Source organism: Actinia tenebrosa, unplaced genomic scaffold, assembly GCF_029948245.1.
Source record: "Actinia tenebrosa isolate PJP-AT-01 unplaced genomic scaffold, QUT_ActTen_1.0 PGA_scaffold14__42_contigs__length_11649687, whole genome shotgun sequence".
Classification (NCBI taxonomy): Eukaryota; Metazoa; Cnidaria; class Anthozoa; order Actiniaria; family Actiniidae; genus Actinia; species Actinia tenebrosa.
In genome coordinates this window covers 9,256,934-9,277,004 of record NW_028292574.1, presented here as the reverse complement: position 1 = coordinate 9,277,004, position 20,071 = coordinate 9,256,934, and the positions used below count along the sequence as shown (strand labels likewise).

The 20,071-nt window shown below is 40.3% G+C and overlaps 1 protein-coding gene across 1 annotated transcript in view; it reads right to left on the bottom strand.

Moving 5' to 3' along the window:
- Positions 1 to 20,071, bottom strand: part of LOC116289246 (uncharacterized) — a 39,843-nt gene that overhangs the window by 6,736 nt on the left and 13,036 nt on the right. The window contains exons 16-38 of the mRNA XM_089029338.1: positions 19,513 to 19,647; positions 18,439 to 18,536; positions 18,104 to 18,290; positions 17,561 to 17,665; positions 17,234 to 17,322; positions 16,961 to 17,097; positions 15,892 to 16,067; positions 14,689 to 14,968; positions 13,655 to 13,951; positions 12,848 to 13,111; positions 11,716 to 11,859; positions 11,278 to 11,335; positions 10,546 to 10,690; positions 7,499 to 7,649; positions 6,489 to 6,546; positions 5,523 to 5,667; positions 5,346 to 5,436; positions 4,507 to 4,677; positions 4,111 to 4,152; positions 3,785 to 3,824; positions 2,700 to 2,844; positions 1,940 to 2,030; positions 684 to 866 (exon numbers count right to left, since the gene is read on the bottom strand). Of these exons, the coding sequence (XP_088885464.1) occupies positions 684 to 866; positions 1,940 to 2,030; positions 2,700 to 2,844; positions 3,785 to 3,824; positions 4,111 to 4,152; positions 4,507 to 4,677; positions 5,346 to 5,436; positions 5,523 to 5,667; positions 6,489 to 6,546; positions 7,499 to 7,649; positions 10,546 to 10,690; positions 11,278 to 11,335; positions 11,716 to 11,859; positions 12,848 to 13,111; positions 13,655 to 13,951; positions 14,689 to 14,968; positions 15,892 to 16,067; positions 16,961 to 17,097; positions 17,234 to 17,322; positions 17,561 to 17,665; positions 18,104 to 18,290; positions 18,439 to 18,536; positions 19,513 to 19,647 (3,232 nt within the window). The remainder of the gene's footprint in view (positions 1 to 683; positions 867 to 1,939; positions 2,031 to 2,699; positions 2,845 to 3,784; positions 3,825 to 4,110; positions 4,153 to 4,506; positions 4,678 to 5,345; positions 5,437 to 5,522; positions 5,668 to 6,488; positions 6,547 to 7,498; positions 7,650 to 10,545; positions 10,691 to 11,277; positions 11,336 to 11,715; positions 11,860 to 12,847; positions 13,112 to 13,654; positions 13,952 to 14,688; positions 14,969 to 15,891; positions 16,068 to 16,960; positions 17,098 to 17,233; positions 17,323 to 17,560; positions 17,666 to 18,103; positions 18,291 to 18,438; positions 18,537 to 19,512; positions 19,648 to 20,071) is intronic.

Genomic DNA, 20,071 nt, shown 5'->3' with positions numbered 1-20,071 from the left:
TTTGTTGCTCAAGGTTAGCCTCGATTTTGTTTATAATATTCGTGTGTTCCAGTGAAGGTCCGTGGAATTTCAAAGTGTTTGTGCTAACCCTGAGTAAATTAGTCTGTAATCAAGGAACGCAGCGGTAATTTGGAACTCGAAAATGGGTCTATAGAGTGTGTGCAACCATGTGACTCAAAATGCCTTGAGATATGAATAACAATGAAGCAGCCGCCATCTTGGTTGATCCAACAAGAGAAGCTAATGAGGAATGCTTTGTTATCGTCAACCAAGATGGCGGTAACGTGCACATGCTCTATAGTGTTTGTAACCACGTGACTCACAATCCCTTGAGATACGAATGACAATGAAACAGCCGCCATCTTGGTTGATCCAACAAGAGAAGCTAATGAGGAATGATTTGTTATCGTCAACCAAGATGGCGGTAACGTGCAGATGCTCTATAGTGTGTGTAACCACGTGACTCACAATCCCTTGAGATACGAATGACAATGAAACAGCCGCCATCTTGGTTGATCCAACAAGAGAAGCTGATGAGGAATGATTTGTTATCGTCAACCAAGATGGCGGCAATGACGTAACATGCACATGCTCTATTTGAAGAGGCACTTATACAGATTAATACGCATACATGCACCCCCCTAGATCTGTTCCTGTTTCTAAAAGAGCACGGCCTGTCTTACCATGTACTGCAGTCGTCCATCATGGTGTTTGAGCGCACGACAGTTCAACGTGTACTTGTGCCACTTCAGCATACAAGATTCAAGACTCTGGAACTGTTTATTCCTCAGGTGTTCATCCAGGATCTCTTGGTTGGACGCATTCCTCGTGAAACGGTCTCTCCAAGTGAAAAATGACCTCGATATCTGCAATCAAGGAAGGGATGGTGATCTACGAGACGGTCTGATCATGTTGTTTTTGTGTATACACCTATTTCAAAAAACGTTGTCTGTTGGATATCTGAATCCAGAAATCTGAGACCGATTGGAATTGTGGGGAACTGAGTGTTTTCTCATTCAAAATTCAATATACACTTACCCAGATAGTTTGCCATCGCTGGTCATCGCTCAAAGTTAGTATATCAAGATATACTTTTTGCGAACTGCTAATAGACCCCTTTCGAATTCCAAATTACCGCTGTGTTTCTTGATTACAAACTCATTTGCACAGGGTTAGCCTCGAGTTTGTGCAGAATATTCACGTGTTTCAGTCAAGGTCCGTCAAGTTTCAAAGTGTTTGTATTGTTGAAGTTGTGCATTCTTTACTTTACCGTTGGTATTTGTGAATATTTAGACACTGATACGAGGCTAACCCTGTGCAAATGAGTCTGTAATTAAGGAACACAGCGGTAATTTGGAATTCGAAACTGGTCTATTAAAACCACAAACAATTTACAGCTTACAACCCACAACTCCTTTCGGTCTCAGATTTCAGATCTCCGACGGACGTTTTTTGAAATAGGTGTATACAAGACGATTCTAAAGCAATGGCTGACCTTGTTTATAGAAACCGAGAAGGCAGGAAGCCGACTTAGGCTGTGTTTACTCGGTACCGGACGAATTCTTAACCGGTCAAAAAGTCGTACGTTTAGGGATCCCGTTTACGCGGGACTGATTAATATATCCGAACTTTTGTGTAAGCACCTGCCTTATGGCAAGTTATTCAAAAATAATAATAAATAAATAAATATTCGTACACCTTATCGTGCAGATTTGGATCCAGTTCCGCGTAAATACAACGTATTTTTTAAAACGATTAAAGAGACGATTCCGTCTAAACGAGTTAAATTTTTCACTGGTTTAAAATTCGTCTGGTACGCCGTGTAAAACCAGCCTAAAATATTACTTAATGTTCCTTATTTATATTCCAACTACCTTTATGTTTGCCGACCATCCAGATATAGAAATAAAAGATATAATTTTATATAAATTGTACGTACAAGGTCTTGATTCCTGGACGCTTCGATATCAGCGAGTGTTTTTCTACAGCGAGTTTTCGTGTGTGCATATCGAAACCAAGCCTTTAAGGAACTGGTAATAGAGTGAGAAAATATCGTTGAGGGTTACAATAATAGCAACGATGGTGATAATATTGTGGGAGAAGAGGAGAAGGAGGAGGAGTAAAGGACACGGATGAGGGCAAGGGCAAGGGCAGGGACAAGGACTGAATGACAAGGAATGAAGGACAAGAACTGATGGACAAGGACTGAAGTACAAGGACTGAAGGACAAGTAATGAAGTACAAGTACTGAAGGACAAGGACCGAAGGACAAGGATTGAAGGACAAGGACTGAAGGACAAGGACTGAAGGACAAGGACTGAAGGACAAGGACTGAAGGACAAGGACTGAAGGACAAGGACTGAAGGACAAGGACTGAAGGACAAGGACTGAAGGACAAGGACTGAAGAACAAGGACTGAAGGACAAGGAATGAAGGAAAAAGACTGAAGGACAAGGAATGAAGGACAAGGACTGAAGGACAAGCACTGAAGGACAAGGACTGAAGGACAAGGACTGAAGGACAAGGACTGAAGAACAAGGACTGAAGGACAAGGAATGAAGGAAAAAGACTGAAGGACAAGGAATGAAGGACAAGGACTGAAGGACAAGCACTGAAGGACAAGGACTGAAGGACAGGGGCAAGAACAAGGACAAGGACAGTTACAAGGATAAAGTTAACTCTTCTTTTTGACTTTTTACCTTCTTGTAGTGTTCGTAGCATAGTGAAGTTTTGCTTTCTGTATCTTGTGAGCTTCTTGCATCCAAAACGTAAAGGTTTGATGCAATACTTTCTTTTCAGATAGTTGACAAAGTTCCATAGCCTTGCTATTTAAAGCTTTCGAATCTATAAAAAACGAACATTTAACATTCAGTACAAATTTAGGGGGAATCGGGAAAATTTTTACCAGTAAAATGGGGGGTTTTGAAAAACATTTCCAGAGAATATGGGGGGGGGGGGGGGGGGATGCAAATTTTTTAGAAGAAGCTACGAGAGATTGCCCGAGGGGGATAGTTATTTTTGGGGGGACTTCAAGGGGGGTATTGAGAATTTTTTTGTCATTTAAAGATTTCACCTGCCCCCCCCCCCCCCTCTACCATACATTATGAATGCAGCCCAAGTTCTCACTCTCACAACCAACGAGCGTTTAATAGTCCATTTCACAGTTCCCTGCGCCATCTTGAAAGGCAGCCGTGCCTTTGCATCGAAGCGAGACGAACGGAGAGCAATTATTCACATATCTCTATCGTTGCAACGTTTTATTAACGAATATTTTAGTAACTACGTATTATTAATAAGTTAGCTTTTGGGCATTCGTTTTGGGCCACTTGCAGTCGTTATCAGTCACGCAAAACCCGATCGAACTACTTATCGGAATTTTTAACTCCTGCGCAATTAAAAAAAATCCCTTCAAATTCAATTGGGTCTATCTTGGTGTAGCATCAAGAGAGTCATTAAATTCAAGGGAATAAATCCTAAATCTCGCAAATACTTATAAAGGTTTTGCAACATCACGTGCCCATCCCATAATACAGCTTGGACTACCTGTGGTTAGATGGCGGAACAATAAAATCCCCTTGCTCTTGGGAATTGAATTCTTTCTCATGTAAAACGATTGTATTGTTCCTGCCATCTAACATGGCTGCCGTCACGTGGTGGTGTAAAATCTCTATTGCACAAGAAACTTTACAAGAAACTTTGTCAAATTCATTTAAGTATCATGATAGTGATGAGCTCTTCTGCCAAGTTTTGCAATATGGTAAAGTAACAGTCATACATATTTTACCTTCAGTAATGCTCTTCCACGATCTTAATAGTCTTCTCGCCTGTTTAAAGCCGATAAATAGAAAGTCATTACAATGAACCACATGTATTGAAGTTTTTCTTGCAGAATGAATAGAACAATGAATAGGAATAAGACTCTTTAGCTTGTGCACAATGTTTTCCCATTTCAGACCACGTGTCCCTTGAGAATAAGATTATCGAGAAACAAAGGAATGATACTCTAAGGAATGACACGTGGTCTCAAATGGGAAAACATTGTGCACAAGCCAAAGAGGTTTGGTAGAAGTTTGCAGGCATAAGGGGAAAATCAGGAGATTGTTTTTGTACCTTCTTCCTTGACAGGTATTCATCATACCAGCGATAATATACCTATAACAATGAAGAGAAAGAAGATAAATGAAAATGAAACAAATAATGGATGGATGGGTAGATGGATGGTTGGATGTGTGGGTGGATGGATGGGTGGATGGATGGATTGATGGATGGTTGGATGTGTGGGTGGATGGATGGGTGGATGGATGGATGGGTGGATGGATGGGTGGGTGGGTGGATGTGTGGGTGGGTGGGTGGATGGATGGATGGGTGGATGGATGAAAGGAAGGATGGGTGGGTGGATGAATGGATGGATGGATGGATGGATGGGTAGGTGGATAGATGGGTGGATGGATGGATGAACATCTATACTCTAAATACATCATGCCAATACATCATTACAGCACCTACCTTCTTAACCATAGCCTTCAGATAGTGCTTTTCAGCTCGACTCTCTAAGGTATAATCTCTCCAATCCAAAAACCGTTCTCTCAGTAAGTCTCGGTCCTTTTGCTGGGCATGACTGAGCGCGAGTTGACGATGGAGATACAGACGACGCCAAAATGTAAAACTTCTTTTAAGCTGATAAAAAACAAATAATTAAAAGAAAAAAAAAACAAAAAAAAACAGGATAAAAATTAGTTGATGAATAGGCGGTAGTAGGTAAGTTATATAAATGAGTATTATAACGCGTCCCACTTATACGATAACCATCCTTATAGGAAGCCATTTCAATGTTACGGCATGTCGTACCGTGTACATTCTGTAAGTCAGTACCGCACGTTTCCCACTCATACGATAACCATTCTTATGGGGAGCCATTTCAATGTTACGGCCTGTTCTAACGTGCACATGCTGTAAGTCAGCACTGCACGTTTCCCACTCATACGATAACTATTCTTATGGGAAGCCATTTCAAAGTTACGGAATTTCGTACCGTGTACGTGCTGTAAGTCAGTACCGAAGGCTTCCCACTCATACGATAACCATTTTTATGGGAAGCCATTTCATTGTTACGGCATGCTGTACCGTGTACGTGCTGTAAGTCAGTACCGAAGGCTTCCCACTCATACGATAACCATTCTCGTGGGAAGCCATTTCAATGTTACGGCATATTGTACCGTGTACATTCTGTAAGTCAGTACCGCACGTTTCCCACTCATACGATAACCTTTCTTATGGGAAGCCATTTGAATGTTACGGCGACCATTGATGAAAAATGCTACACACATTGCAATAAGTATTCGTACCAAATTATTAGAACAGCTTTCCTTTAGAGCCGATGCCTTTAGCCTGTTTTCAATCGACGCTTGCACAGTTCTTCTCCAAGATAAGAGAACCCTATTAAAAACAGAATAGAACAATTAATAATGGAAAAGAATTAGAAAAGGAGAGGAGAGGAGAGGAAAGGTACGAGGTGGACTTACTTCCTCATAACGGTATGATGATAGTATTGCTCAGCATGCTCTCGCTGCAACACCTGCTCTCGCCATGCGCTAAATATACCCTTCATCGTCTTTATTTCAAGAGACCTGTGGAAGTTACGCCACTGGACACGTCGGGTTCGCACACCTGTTAAAAAAAACCATTCATCACTCTCTTGATGATTATTCCTTTCTCTATTTTAAGAAATTGGGAAAATATCTCCAAAAAAGGTTCAACTGATATTAATATAAGGATAAAAGCCAGAACCATAAAGGTGCTGACACACGGTGCAACATTGCACGCAACAGGACTGTTGCAGCCTGTGTGTACCCCAAACTGACTTGTTGCACGCAATGTCGTATGCAACAAATCTGAAGTTGAATCCCGCTCTACTCTTACAACATTGCGCGCAACAAATTTCATCATGTGAACAGGGCTGCAGCATTACCTGCAACATTTTGAAATTTCCAGCCAATAATCTTATACCAAATTATAACTGCTGACCAAATATCTTAACATAGCAGGCTGACACAAGCGATGTTGCGTGATTTTGTTTCAATGTGTGTCACCCCGATTCAAATTTGTTGCTTGCAATGTTGCGTGCTATGTTGCACCGTGTGTTAATTGCAAAAAAGGCAATCTGAAATTCACAACTCAACCTAAAGCGGTTTTGATTATATCCATATAGAAAGGGCGCTATATAAATTCATAAATCATTAAATCATCATAAATCATTATGATAAAATGATTTCGGATATTTTTTTCCCTTTTTTACGGCTGCCATCTTAAAAGGCAGGAACGATGCATTGTTTTTGTATTTAAAAAGATTATATCTTCCCAAAATTAAATGAGACGTTAAAAAAACTTTTTAAAATCTTTTTTTTAAATTTAAAAGTTTATTCCGTCCAACAACATGGCTGCTCGCGTTAAAACCCTCTACCATCACTGACTGTTATATGTAAACTTACCGTTTGCCCATTCATGCCAAGTTCTTAAAATATCCAAAGAACACTCGATTTCTTTGGCCTGTGAAGAGAATTTCCACAAGTTAGTTCAATAGTTAGTTTAAGACAAGCAAATTTGTCTCAGTTTCAGGATTCGTACTCTTTTGAAGTCTCTAAATTCCATGACTTTCCACAACCTTTTCCATGACTTTTGCATTATTTTTTCATGACCAATATTTATCAAAAACTAAATAATAACTTTAAAACAATTGCAACATCTCTGAATAAATCATAACATTTTTACTGTTCACAATAATGTTTTCAATGACTTTCCATGACCCTGAACATAATTCCATGACTTTCCAGGCCTGGAAAACGAAAAGACGAAATTCCACGACTTTCCAGGATTTCCATGACCCATACGAACCCTGAGTTTCCAGCTTGTAATTTAAGTCGAAGAACGTTAGCTTCATAGGAAATAACTTTGAGTTGATGATATGGTAAGTACATTCTCAATTGCATTGAGCAAAATCACTGTGTTTTTTGCCGCAGACAATAAAGGCAAGTAAGGGTTTGTAATAACGATGAAAATTCCAGGAGTTTTCAATAAAGTGGCGGGAAAAATACAGTTATTAAGAAGCTTTTAATGGCTTTGAAGATATAAAAATGGAATCCCTGTTTTTCAGGGTTTGCAGGAGCTGTATATATAAATCCTGTTGGGCTCAGAGAGCAAAGGATCATGGATACAATAACTTACACATCACTTCGCAGCTAGCAGAGTCTACCTCGTTGGCGATTCTTGGCAGAGAAAATTGCCAACAAGCGAGACTCTGTTTAGCATGGAAGTTTCAATAAACAATTCCAAATATAACCATTTTCTCTGCCAAGAAACGCCAAGCTGCGAGACTCTGTTAGCATGAAAGTTTCAATAAACAATTCCAAATATAACCATTTTCTCTGCCAAGAAACGCCAACGAGGTAGACTCTGCTAGCAGGGAAACACATTATGGATTTAGCATTAATAATAAAATCACCTCAAGAAAGTCCTTGGCTTTGCGCTCAGAGATGAATTGTTCTTGCCACTCTCTGAAGGCCATGGCGAGAATTCTTCTGTCATTGAAATAAGCTCCTTTCTTTCTGTTTTCAGATCGTGCGCTCGAATAGAGGTGCCAGGATATGAAGAACCTAATGAAGCAGGGAGGTGAAGTGTTGTATGATGAATGTAATATAGACCCCTTAAACTAGACTAAATGCCTCTTAGGTATTGTAAAAGAGGTTCCCCTTCCATATTTTCCTTTTTACGCATCTTCCTCTCTTTCTTCCTTTCCTTTCCTAACCTCTCCCTTCCTTCTCTTCTTCACATCCCCTTTTCTTTCGTTCCTTATTTACTTTCTTGCCTTTCTTATTTTTCACTTCCTCCTTCCATCCCCCATCCTTCCTTCTTTTTCTTTCTTTCTTTCCTTCCTTCTTTTTCTTTCTTTCTTTCTTTCTCTCTCTCTTGAACCAACAAGAATCACCCAAAGAAGCAAAACATTGATTGATATCATTCTTACAAACACTCCAAACAGGGTTGCCCAGAGCGGTGTTATACACCTCTCTTTGAGTGACCACAGCCTGGTGTATGCTATACGCAAGATAGCTATACCAACAAATCATAAGCACAAAATAATAACATTTAGAACTTTCAAAAATTTTGATGCAAACAATTTTCGTAGGGACTTGGCGTCACTCCCTTGGGATAGCCTGAATGATTTAAAGGACCCAAATGATATGTGGTTAAAATGGAAAGAATTGTTTCTATCTATTATTGAATTGCACGCACCGTTAAAGCGGAAGCGCATAAGAAATAGAAGGACGCCTTGGTTGACAATTGAAATACGAAAATTGATGCTCGAACGTGACAAACTAAAACAATTAGCAATAAAGACAAACCAAAATAATGACTGGGAAAAATACAAAGCAAGTAAAAACCGAGTAAACAATGAAATCAAAAAAGCTAAGAAGAAATACTATGAAACTCACTTTTCACAAATCTCGAGAAATTCGAGCGAAGTTTGGAAAACAATAAATGAAGTCTTATCTCGAAAAAGTAAAGACAAAACTCGTATAACCTCCTTAAAGAGCGGGGAAAAACACTATTTGTGATTTTCAAGAAATCTCTGAGCTTTTTAACGCTCATTTTTCTGAAATAGGGACAAAGCTAGCCGGTACAATCCCGGAAGGACCACTAAGCTTTAACTATTACCTAAATAAAGCAAACTCGACCTTTAAATTACAACACACGACTTCTGATGAATTATCTAAGATCTTAAACTCTATATCAAGTAATAAGGCAACGGGCTTAGACGGCATATCTGTGCGCTTGATAAAGGAAGGTGCTCCAATTATTATTAATCCCTTAGTTAAGATTTTCAATCAATCTATAGACAGTGGTATTTTTCCAAATGACCTTAAACTCGCCAAGGTAACTCCTATTCATAAAGCAAATGATAGAGATGATTTAAACAATTATCGCCCTATCTCAGTACTTCCTGCCATTGCTAAACTTTTCGAAAGAATTGTCTTCAACCAGTTATATACTTATCTTAGTTCAAATAACCTGCTCTCTGAAAAACAATCAGGTTTTAGACCACAGCACTCAACGACTACTGCTCTGCTGGAACTTACAACTGAATGGCTTACAAATATAGATGAAGGGAAGATTAACTGTATCACCTTCCTTGATTTTACGAAAGCGTTTGATACAGTTAATCACTCTATCCTTCTCCATAAATTAGCTAATTACGGCATTGCAGAAAATTCATTGAAGTGGTTTAAATCCTATTTAACTGAGCGAAGACAGAGATGCAACGTGAATAATACATTATCTACTATAAAACAAACCCTTTGTGGAATTCCCCAAGGGTCAATCCTAGGTCCATTATTATTCATATTGTATATTAATGATTTACCAAATAGTGTACATTTTTCAAGTACAAGAATGTACGCGGACGACACAAGCCTCACGGCTTGTAATACTTCCGTAAAATCTTTATCTGAGCAGATCAATTCTGATATTATTAGCATATCCAACTGGTTGATGGCAAATAGATTAAGCCTTAATTCAACAAAGACTGAATATATGTTTATTGGGTCTGACGACAAATTACGTCAAATAAGTTCCAAACCACATGTTTACCTTGAAGGTAAACAAATCGCACGTGTCCAAACAGCCAAAACCCTGGGGGTTGTAATCGACCAACGTCTGTCCTGGGCTGACCATGTCGATCATATATGTAAAAAAGTTTCATCAGGCCTGGCTGGCCTTAGACAGGTTCGTGATTACGTCCCCCAGGAGACGGCGATTGCAATATATAATTCGCTGATAACTCCTTGGTTTGACTACTGCGATGTGGTTTGGGATAATTTACCAAAAACATCAGCTGACAGACTCCAAAAAATGCAAAATCGCGCAGGCCGAATTATAACTAAGAGTAATTATGAAACTAGGTCGCGCGACATTTTAATGTCTCTAGGATGGGAAAATCTTCAAAACAGGCGGAAGAAACATAAAGCCACAATAATGTACAAGACTTTGAATGCTCTTGCACCTCAAAGTTTAAGAGACCGCTTTGAGTATCAAACTACAAAATATAATTTGCGGAAGGGAGAAAAGTGTTTAAAATTATCGAAACCAAACACTGAGTACCTCAAACGTGCGTTCTCCTATGAAGGTGCAAAAGCATGGAACTCTTTGCCTTCAGATATTAAGTCAGCTAGAAGTATAAGGGAATTTAAAAGAAAGCTTTCTTCTGTTGGACTCTCATAAACTTTTTTAGCTGTCTAAATTGTATTCTTATTTAACTCGACATTCTTGTAAAGCAATTTTTATATTGATAGAATTTTTTTCGAGTATAAATAAAGTATCACTCACTCACTCACTCACTCCTTCTTTCCTGCTTTCCTCCTCCCTCCCTCCCTTCCCTCCATACTTCCTTCCTTCTATCCTTCCTTCCCTCCATACTTCCTTCCTTCTATCCTTCCTTCCCTCCATACTTCCTTCCTTCTATCCTTCCTTCCCTCCATCCATACTCCTCCTTACCTCGGAAGCAATCTTTCCAAGTAAAACCGTCTGGCTTCCTGACTCTTACGCGTCATCTTCACCCAGTAATAGAACCTCCGTCTTAATGCCTGCTGATCATGTTTCATCTGCACCTTCTCTCCAATCGCCTTGTGTTTATCTGTAACTAAAATCCAATAACAGACTTTCACTTTGAATAACTACATGTTAGAGGGTACGGGGGGTGTTGTTACAACTCAGCATCTCAAGCATTTTGATTGACATGTGTGGCGTGCGCTGCTACGGCGCTGTCCTGTCTCTCGCCGCAATAATTTTTTTTCGGGTTTTCCGATTTTCCTCCCTCCGTAATAATAATAATAATGGTGAATATGATGGTGATGATGATGATGGTGATGATGATGATGGTGATGATGATGATGGTGAGGATGATGATTGGTAGCATGGGTGGCGTTTGCGGCTAACGCGTCGTCTTTCACCGCTGTAAGTCCAACGGGTCGGGTCGCTGGTTCGAGCCCTGCGGTCGCCACATGTGAATTGAGTTTGTTTGATGTGTTGTTCTCTTGTATGCTACGAGGGTTTTTCTCCAAGTTCTCTGATTTCCTCCCTCCGTAAAAGTCAACATGTGAGTTGAGTGTTGTGTTGTAGATAGTGAACATAGTAGTAGTGCGTGTGAAGCGAACCTCACAGAAGAGCCCCAATACTGTATTGTATTATTTTTTCAACAGCAACAAAGACTGTTATCTTTCTACTTACTGATAGCTTTCTTCTGCCACTGTACTACGATAGTCTGTAATCTTTTCTTTGCGGTATACTAGAATAAATTAAGTAGCTTGATAATTACATGACACGATATAAAGGCTTAAAAAATGCCTTAGGAAATGGTAGAGAATAAAAATACTATTTCGGTACGTCGGGCAGTAGCGACGGGCTTGTTCACGATTTCTTGAATTCTCTCCGGAGAGTGACGCCAAGAAATGGTTGAAACAAAAATGTGTACAGATGAAACATGAACGAGTTTTCTTCTCTTCTCTTCCTTTCTTTTCTCTCCTCTCCTCTCCCCTCTCCCCTCCCCTCCTCTTCTCTCCTCTTCCCTTCCCTTCCCTTCTCTTCTCTTCTCTTCTCTTTTCCCGACACATTTGAATACATTCTAAAAAGATGAAACACGTTATATCATATTGCAAGACTATCTACCTTGTTTTTCCAGTCATCAAAGAATCTCTTGATCAGAAAGGATCGATTCAAATTTTTCGCATCTGCATTACGCCTTTCCTTCATTCTGCGCGTCTTCACGTACAAGTGCCAAGCCCTTAGACATCTTAACCGCGTGCCATCACGCTGTGGTACGACAGTAAAACATCATGAGTATCTTCAAATATATCGTATACAGCAATATTTATAGACACTTACAGCTGGGGTGTAATGTTTATTCATTTCAGACCACGTCTCATTCCCTAGAGAAGCATTTCTTTGTTTAACGGTATTAATCATATTCTCAAGGAAATAACACTTACTCCGACGAAGGACAAGCGTCCGAAACGTCAGTTTCACAAAGCTTTTTACGGTGATTCAATTTATCTACAAGTTCCTACTAAAATAACATGTGGTCTGAAATGGGAAAATATTACGCCCAAGGTAAAGAGGACTACAGCTGAATATATACAATATGCAGTGGTACCTGACCAAATAGCAAAATATCAAAAGCGACCAAAATTTATTGAATGCGTATTTGAGATATAAAGCCGTGTACTTTGGGAGAGGTGATATTTTGATCAGCAGAAAAACTGACATTTTTGCGAATACTAAGTAGATTTACTCTAATAATCGTGACAAAATTTCGTCACAAGTTTCGAGCAGCAGTGACACAAATGAAACGCTTAAAAATTTGGAGTATTATTTTTTTATTTTTTATTTTATTTTATAAATTTCATATTTATATTTTATATCTATATGGAGTGGCCTGGATTGGGGGATGGGACATGTTTCTCTGTTGCTCCGGGTTTCGGGCATGCGCACTAAGACAGACCATAAAGTCTGTCTGCGCGGGCGTGGGACTCGGGGTGGCGGGGGGCATGTCTCGTCTATGATCTAGGCTATTCTATATACTCTATATTTTATTTTTTATTTTTTATCTATTTATTTAATTTTCCCATAGTTAGCGTGATAACTTAATGTATAGTTCCTGCTGACAATAAAATGTAGATGTAGATGTAGATGTATTAAACTCAGTTAAATAAAAAAATCGTGAAAGTAGGGGTTGTCGTTTTTCTGCCCTGTTGGGTTCGTTATAAAACAGAGGTATCAATTTATCATCAAACCAACATACCAGATACTGCCTGGCAGCAACCTTGATGTACAGCTCTCTTCTCCATCTTTTCATAGTACCAGCTATAATCTCACGAGTCTTTTTCTCCTTGGAATAGAAGAGAAGATCTCGAAGGAGTTTTTGTTCTCTGGTGTATTTGAGCCATGAGCGGAAGGTAAGGCTGAGTGGAAGGGATCGCCAGTGTAGGATGGTGTCGATGATGACCATTTCTTTGTCGCGGACGCTTGCGGATGACATTCCTGATGTCATGCTCATGTGCTCGAACTGTGATTTGATTGAGAAATGGAGTAAATAAGTGGGAAGTGGAAGGGACGAATGAAAGATAAGGTAGATGAAAATGGGAAAGCAATGAGGTTCGAAAACGAAAAAAAAAATCTCATAATGGTTTGGTGGGTGGATGGATGGATGGATGGATGGATGGATGGATGAATGGATGAATGGGTGGGTGGGTGGGTGGATGGATGGATGGATGGATGGGTGAAGGATGCATGGATGGATGGATGGATGGATGGATGGATGGATGGATGGATGGATGGATGGATGGATGGATGGATGGGTGGGTGGATGATGGATGGATGGTTGGATGGATGGATGGATGGATGGATGGATGGATGGATGGATGGATGGATAGATGGATGGATGGATGGATGGATGGAGGGATGGATGGGGGGACGGATGGATGGATGGATGGATGGACGGAGAAAGAATGAACAAAAGAATGGCTCAATCAGTTGTAAAGCGAAAGGAAAAATGAAAACGAATATTGGAAAATTAAAATAAGGAAAATAAATAGAATATTCATCATACCTCATCATCATCAGCCAGACTAATAGATCGATGCATCTCAAACGAATCTGGCTTTGCAAGTAAGAACTCCTTGTCCTTTACCGGAGAAAACACAGATTCATATGACGTCACACTCAATGGTAAACTAAGATGAAGATCGGGGGGACTGGGACTAGGGGAGGAGGTTGGCGTCTGTACGACGAGGGGTGACGTCACTTGAACCACGTGATTAGACTCTCGTAGTACGGTGATTGGCGAGGCAACTCGGCGAGGACTGTCAGGGTGCAGTTGGTCGAATCGACCAGGTAATGATGCTATCTGGAAGGAAAAAGAAGTGTGAAGATTTAAAAAAACCTTCAAATTTCATGATAAAGTCAGGGCATGGATAACACACAGATTGGACCCTGTTACAACCTCTGGGCTGATCTAAGTCAGGGCACGGCTAACACACAGATTGGACCCTGTTACAACCTCTGGGTTGATCTAAGTCAGGGCATGGCTAACTCACAGATTGAACCCTGAAACAACCTCTGGGCTGATCTAAGTCAGGGCACGGCTAACACACAGATTGGACCCTGAAACAACCTCTGAGCTGATCTAAGTCAGGGCACGGCTAACTCACAGATTGAACCCTGAAACAACCTCTGGGCTGATCTAAGTCAGGGCATGGCTAACTCACAGATTGAACCCTGAAACAACCTCTGGGCTGATCTAAGTAGGGCACAGCTACCTCACAGATTGAACCCTGAAACAACCTCTGGGCTGATCTAAGTCAGGGCATGGCTAACTCACAGAGTGAACCCTGAAACAACCTCTGGGCTGATCTAAGTCAGGGCATGGCTAACTCACAGATCAAATTGGGATTTAGTGTGTTTAGTGTGGAGGGAGGAAAACCGGAAAAATTGAAGAAGAAAAACCTCGAATCGCAAGGAAGAGACCTTGCAAACTAGAGACCCCAGATATGCGTGTTGAGTGCTGTACCGCTACGCTACTCCTGATTCCCTAAATCAGCAACGCTCGCTGATACCAATAAATAGTTATTAATAATATCTTACATCATCATCTCGTTGGCTGATACCAGGACTCCTCAACGGGAACACACTCCCCGATCCTCGCCTAAACGAAGTCCCGTAACCAGAAGACGATAAATAGTCCGAAGCCGACGAATCCATGGTAGAACGCAACAACGATCCCATATTGGATCCCATGGAACAGTCAAGGGATAGTCCTGTGCTGAATCGATTGACTTGTTCGTTTATCTCTTGTTTGATGAAGTTACCCCACGCAGTGAAGGCAGTGCGTAGGAGGTTGTCTCTTCGGTATGCGATGTGATCTCTGTGGATGCAAAAAGAATGCTTAGATTTTCTTGGACTTAATAATGATAAACTTTATTCATAAAGCGCGTTTTCCGATGAAGCCGAGAAGCTAGCACTGGATGTTTAGACTAAATTAAAATTACTAAAAACTAAAAAGAAAACATAGGTAGCTCAAGGAACATTTACTACTACCCTGCTTGTAGAGACACTTCTCTACCTTTCTCAAGATAGAGAACAGATACAACAAGTAGAGGGAGCCAGGGACGAAAAGGAGAATTGAGATGGGAGAGGATAGAGGAAGGGAATAGGAGAGAAGGGAGGGGTGGGGAAGGAAGGAACAGGAGAAAGAGCAAGGAGGAGGAATGGAAGATGGATAGGCACAAGGGGATGAAGCGGAAGCAGTGGGGAAAAAGCGGAAGCAGTGGGCAAGAAGCAGAAGCAGTGGGGAAGAAGCGGAAGAAGAGGAAGCAGTGGGGAGGGAAGAAGCGGAAGCAGTGGGGAGGGAAGAAGCGGAAGCAGTGGGCAAGAAGCAGAAGCAGTGGGGAAGAAGAGGAAGCAGTGGGCAAGAAGCAGAAGCAGTGGGCAAGAAGCAGAAGCAGTGGGGAAGAAGCAGAAGCAGTGGGCAAGAAGCGGAAGCAGTGGGCAAGAAGCGGAAGCAGTGGGCAAGAAGCAGAAGCAGCGGGGAAGATGCGGAAGCAGTATGGAAGAAGCGGAAGCAGTGGAGAAGAAGCGGAAGCAGCGGGACAGAAGCGGAAGCAGTATGGAAGAAGCAGAAGCAGCGGGGAAGAAGCAGAAGCAGTGGCGAATAAGAGGAAGCACCGGGAAAAAGAAAAGACAAATAAAAAAAGAAGGGAAGAAAGGAGCTGTAGGAGAATTGAGGTTGGAGGAGATGGAATTTTTATATCCTAGCAAAAATGTCGAATGTCCTACTCTAAAACTCACCTTGCAATGTTAGCTACAGTGAACCATCTTTTCCAGGTGTCAAAAAACCGCTTCAAGGCCAAACGATTCCTACTGGACGTAACCTCTTCTTCTATCAGATTCAAACGAAGTCTTTGTCGCTCTGAAGATTCTTTCCAGTACCGGAATCCCCAGCGAACGAGAAGAACTTTACGTGCCTAGAGAGAGGCGCAAGAAAATAAATAAAAAGGTCTAGAATGCAGTTCAATCGTATCTCAAGAATGACTAACTCATAGCTCGGACATTTTGAATAAGAGCTGGTTGTCTGGGTCGTGTAATTATGAAAAGGAATATAATATAAAGTGCCTATAACTCAATATTCTCAGTATCAATTCTACATGAAGTATATAGTTGAATGGTAAAGTATTTTTACATGATTTGAGTGATGCATATTGGAGATATCAAGGTTTATACTTCCAGTATACTAATGAGTGTGATGTCATAGAAGGCATTTGAATTTAATTGTCATCATTTGTACGTTGAAACACATTTCTATAAACCATGAGTAAGACATTGAAGTTTTATACAGGATATTTTTTCTGCCCCAGAAAAGTTTGTATATTATTTATCAAACTCATGAATAATTCATGAGGAAAACACAACAGAAATCACGACCGTGAAGAGTGTTGTAAATCTGATACAAAACTGTGTTCATTTGCATAAACTTTAAGTTGGATTTTCTTGGCCAAATTCACTTTAATGTTGAAAATTTTAGTGAAACACAAAGGAACTAACCTAGACGTTTGATAAGTCATATACAGTATTCGTGTCCGTGATGTATCAGATATACAATCACTCGGCTACGCCTCGTGGTTGTATATCTGATACAACACGGCCACTCATACTGTGTATATATTACTTAAGCCACTTATGACATCACACTCATTAGCATATTGGAAGTTTTTCAGCATTTAACCATTCACTTCATGTAGAATCAGTGCTGAAAATATTGAGTTAGGTGTCATAGGCACTTTGACGATGTGGAAAGAAAAATTTTTTCTTTACAACAAAATAACATTTCTATTTATTCATTTGTACGATTGTTTCCTACCTGGTTGGCTTGTCGTTGTTCTTTTTCTTCTGCACGTGCTTCAGCGCTAATCGTCCACTTGTTGAAGTAAACGGACAAGAGTTGAAGCCGTTCTGCTCGCTCCTTCAGTTTCTGGTGTCGAATTTCACGCACGTGGGCTAGAAATATTATTGAAAATATATATCGTACAACTAAATAAATGGAGTAAAGTGCGGAAGGGGGAGAACTCGCCGATCATTTATCGATTACTTTCCGAGTAGCTTTCGATAGTGTAATGAAGAGAGTACCGATTACCTTGCCAAGCTTTGAAGGCTCTTGTTAACTTGGAGTTTTGAAGGCTTGTGACAGCATTGCGCTCCTTGATCCTCAGCATCACACGATCTCTGAAAAATGATATACAATCAGTCAATACCACCGCGCCCCCTGGTGAATTCGTCTCACTAGTTTCCAATAGCAGATATTAGACTTAAGGCCTTGTTACACTTTGAAACTCTTACAGCCATTCTTAATCACACACGCCGCTCTAACGATTGTTTCTGTCGCGACGAAGAAGCTTTTGATGGACGTCAATCAAGGCGTTTCCAAACGTGTCTCTTGAAATATAAAAGAAAGAAATCTTACCTCCAGTACAAGAAGTGTCGGTCCACGAGTTTCTCATCGCCTCTACTTTGTTGGTTGACGATATACTTTTGTCTGTGAAGGTACAACCTCCATGCATCGAATGCTCTGGAAAAAGGAATAATGTTTTAGTAGAAATCTAAATATATGTTATTCTTGACAAAGGCCTTCTCTGAGTTCGACAATCAGGATGTATTGTGGTCTAGCTTGGGTATGAACACCATATAAGGCATGATGAAGCAAAAAGATGTTTGTACTCAAGCAAGACCAAGCACTAGCCACACCCAAGCCACTACCCCGGCATATCCCGACATGCCTAGCGATGTTATCTCCAACATAAACAAAAGCCACTACCCGGCATATCCCGACATGCCTAGCGATGTGACCTCCAAAATAAACAAAAGCCACTACCCGGCATATCCCGACATACCTAGCGATGTGATCTCCAACATAAACAAAAGCCACTACCCCGGCATATCCCGACATACCTAGCGATATGACCTCCAAAATAAACAAAAGCCACTACCCCAGTATATCCCAGCATACCTAGCGATGTGCTTGCGTTCTCGCCTTTGAACCATTGGAGCAATGATCTGCTGTTGTTGGTTGGTCACTCTCCAGGCCTGCAAGATACGACGCTTGAAGTTCCTTGCCAAGATGGTCTTCACTGTGATGACTCTTTCAAGTTCTTGGTTCGCTATCTTCTTCTTCTTCATCCACGTATTCCAAGCCACTAAGAACAAAATGTCAAAGAAAATGATTTTCAAAGGCGTAGTAAGAAAACCTGTTTTAGTGTTTCTGATAAAGCAACTTTTTGCTACAAGGAAGAAAGGAGTTCCAATATTTGCAAATAGCTTCAAATGTTTTCCATGCTTACTTACCTCGTAGAATCCATGTATCCCGTGTGGGTCTGCTCTCAATCAAAGTCTCTTCGAGGTGCTTTCTTTTCAGCAACAGCTTCCATTCCTCGCATGCTTTTCTGTATAAAAACCACAAGAAAATTAGGAGAAAAACAAGTTCATCTATGTTTGGAAGACGCCAGTTGTTGCTTGTAATATTTAACACACTACATTAAAGTGTATATCGAGGGGGGAAAATTTATTCAAAATCACTCATATGTGACAAGTGTAGTAATGTGGTTGCAGCATTTTTGTATGTGGTCTTCTCTTTGAAACATTAAAGTATTTCCTTGATATACACTTAAGGTCAGATAGGAATAAGAGATTATTTACGAATAGCATTTACAGTCCATTTTCTCACTCGGTAGATAACGCTGTGTTTTTTGACTAAAGACTTTGCTTTTCTTTATTCTCGTTTAAGACCTTATAGTACACTTAACAAAATTACTCGACTCTGATTGGTCGAGAGGAGTACCATTATAGCGTTAATTGTACTCCGTAGGAGTACCGAATTAAGTCACTATGGCAACACGGCCAAAACAATGTCAAAACAATTATTTTCTATCATTTTGTAATTAAAAAACATATAAATAAAATTTTAAAGCCGTAAGAACTAATCTTTATTATGCATTTCAGTTGCGCGATGGACTGAAAATCGGCCGCCAAATAGACAAAGATGAACGACGTCGCTTCGCATTTTTAACTGAAATTTTGTTGAGTGAACAATAAACAAAAAATCACACGATCTTGAATACAATTTGGAATTAATTGTAATGTAAAGGATGTGCAAGTTGAAAAATACCAATGTTTTGAAATCTCATGGACTTTTAATGGTATCTAAGAATAGCTGACTTATAAACTAGGCTAAGTCTAGTGTCGTTCAAAAACAGAGGTGCAAAACTGGAGTATAGGCCTATTGCACGTGATGTTAAATAAGCTCAATTTGGAGGACAAAAGATCTTAATCAATCTCATGAGAATTGGAAGCCTGTTGTTATGTCCTTCAAATTGAGCTACATTCCGACCGACTGCAAGGGGTCTATTTCTTGATTCTTACCTGGTACATCGCTTAGACCAGTTGATCTTGGCCTGTTTCTTGAAGTTCGCTACTTTCATAGCAAACAGCCATTGATTCATTGCTTTGACGGTGAGACGAGACTCCTTGATCTGAATCAACCTGATGTACCGTATCCTGATAGAGTAACAAGTTTGTTATTTGTTATTATCACCACCATCATCATCACCATCATCATCATCATCATCACCACCACCATCATCATCATCAGCACCACCATCATTATCATCAGCACCACCATCATCATCATCAGCAGCACCATCATCATCATCAGCACCACCATCATTATCATCAACATCACCATTTCAACATCGTCTAAATCATCACTCCCCGCTCTTCCATAAGGTTCACTCCTCACACACTACCACGATATCATCAGATCACAATTGACCTTTTCATTGAACGTTAAATATTATTACACACTACCACGATATCATCAGATCACAATTGACCTTTTCATTGAACGTTAAATATTATTCTACTAATCAATCACCAATACCATCATCATCACATTTGACATTTTTATTCAACATCACCATAA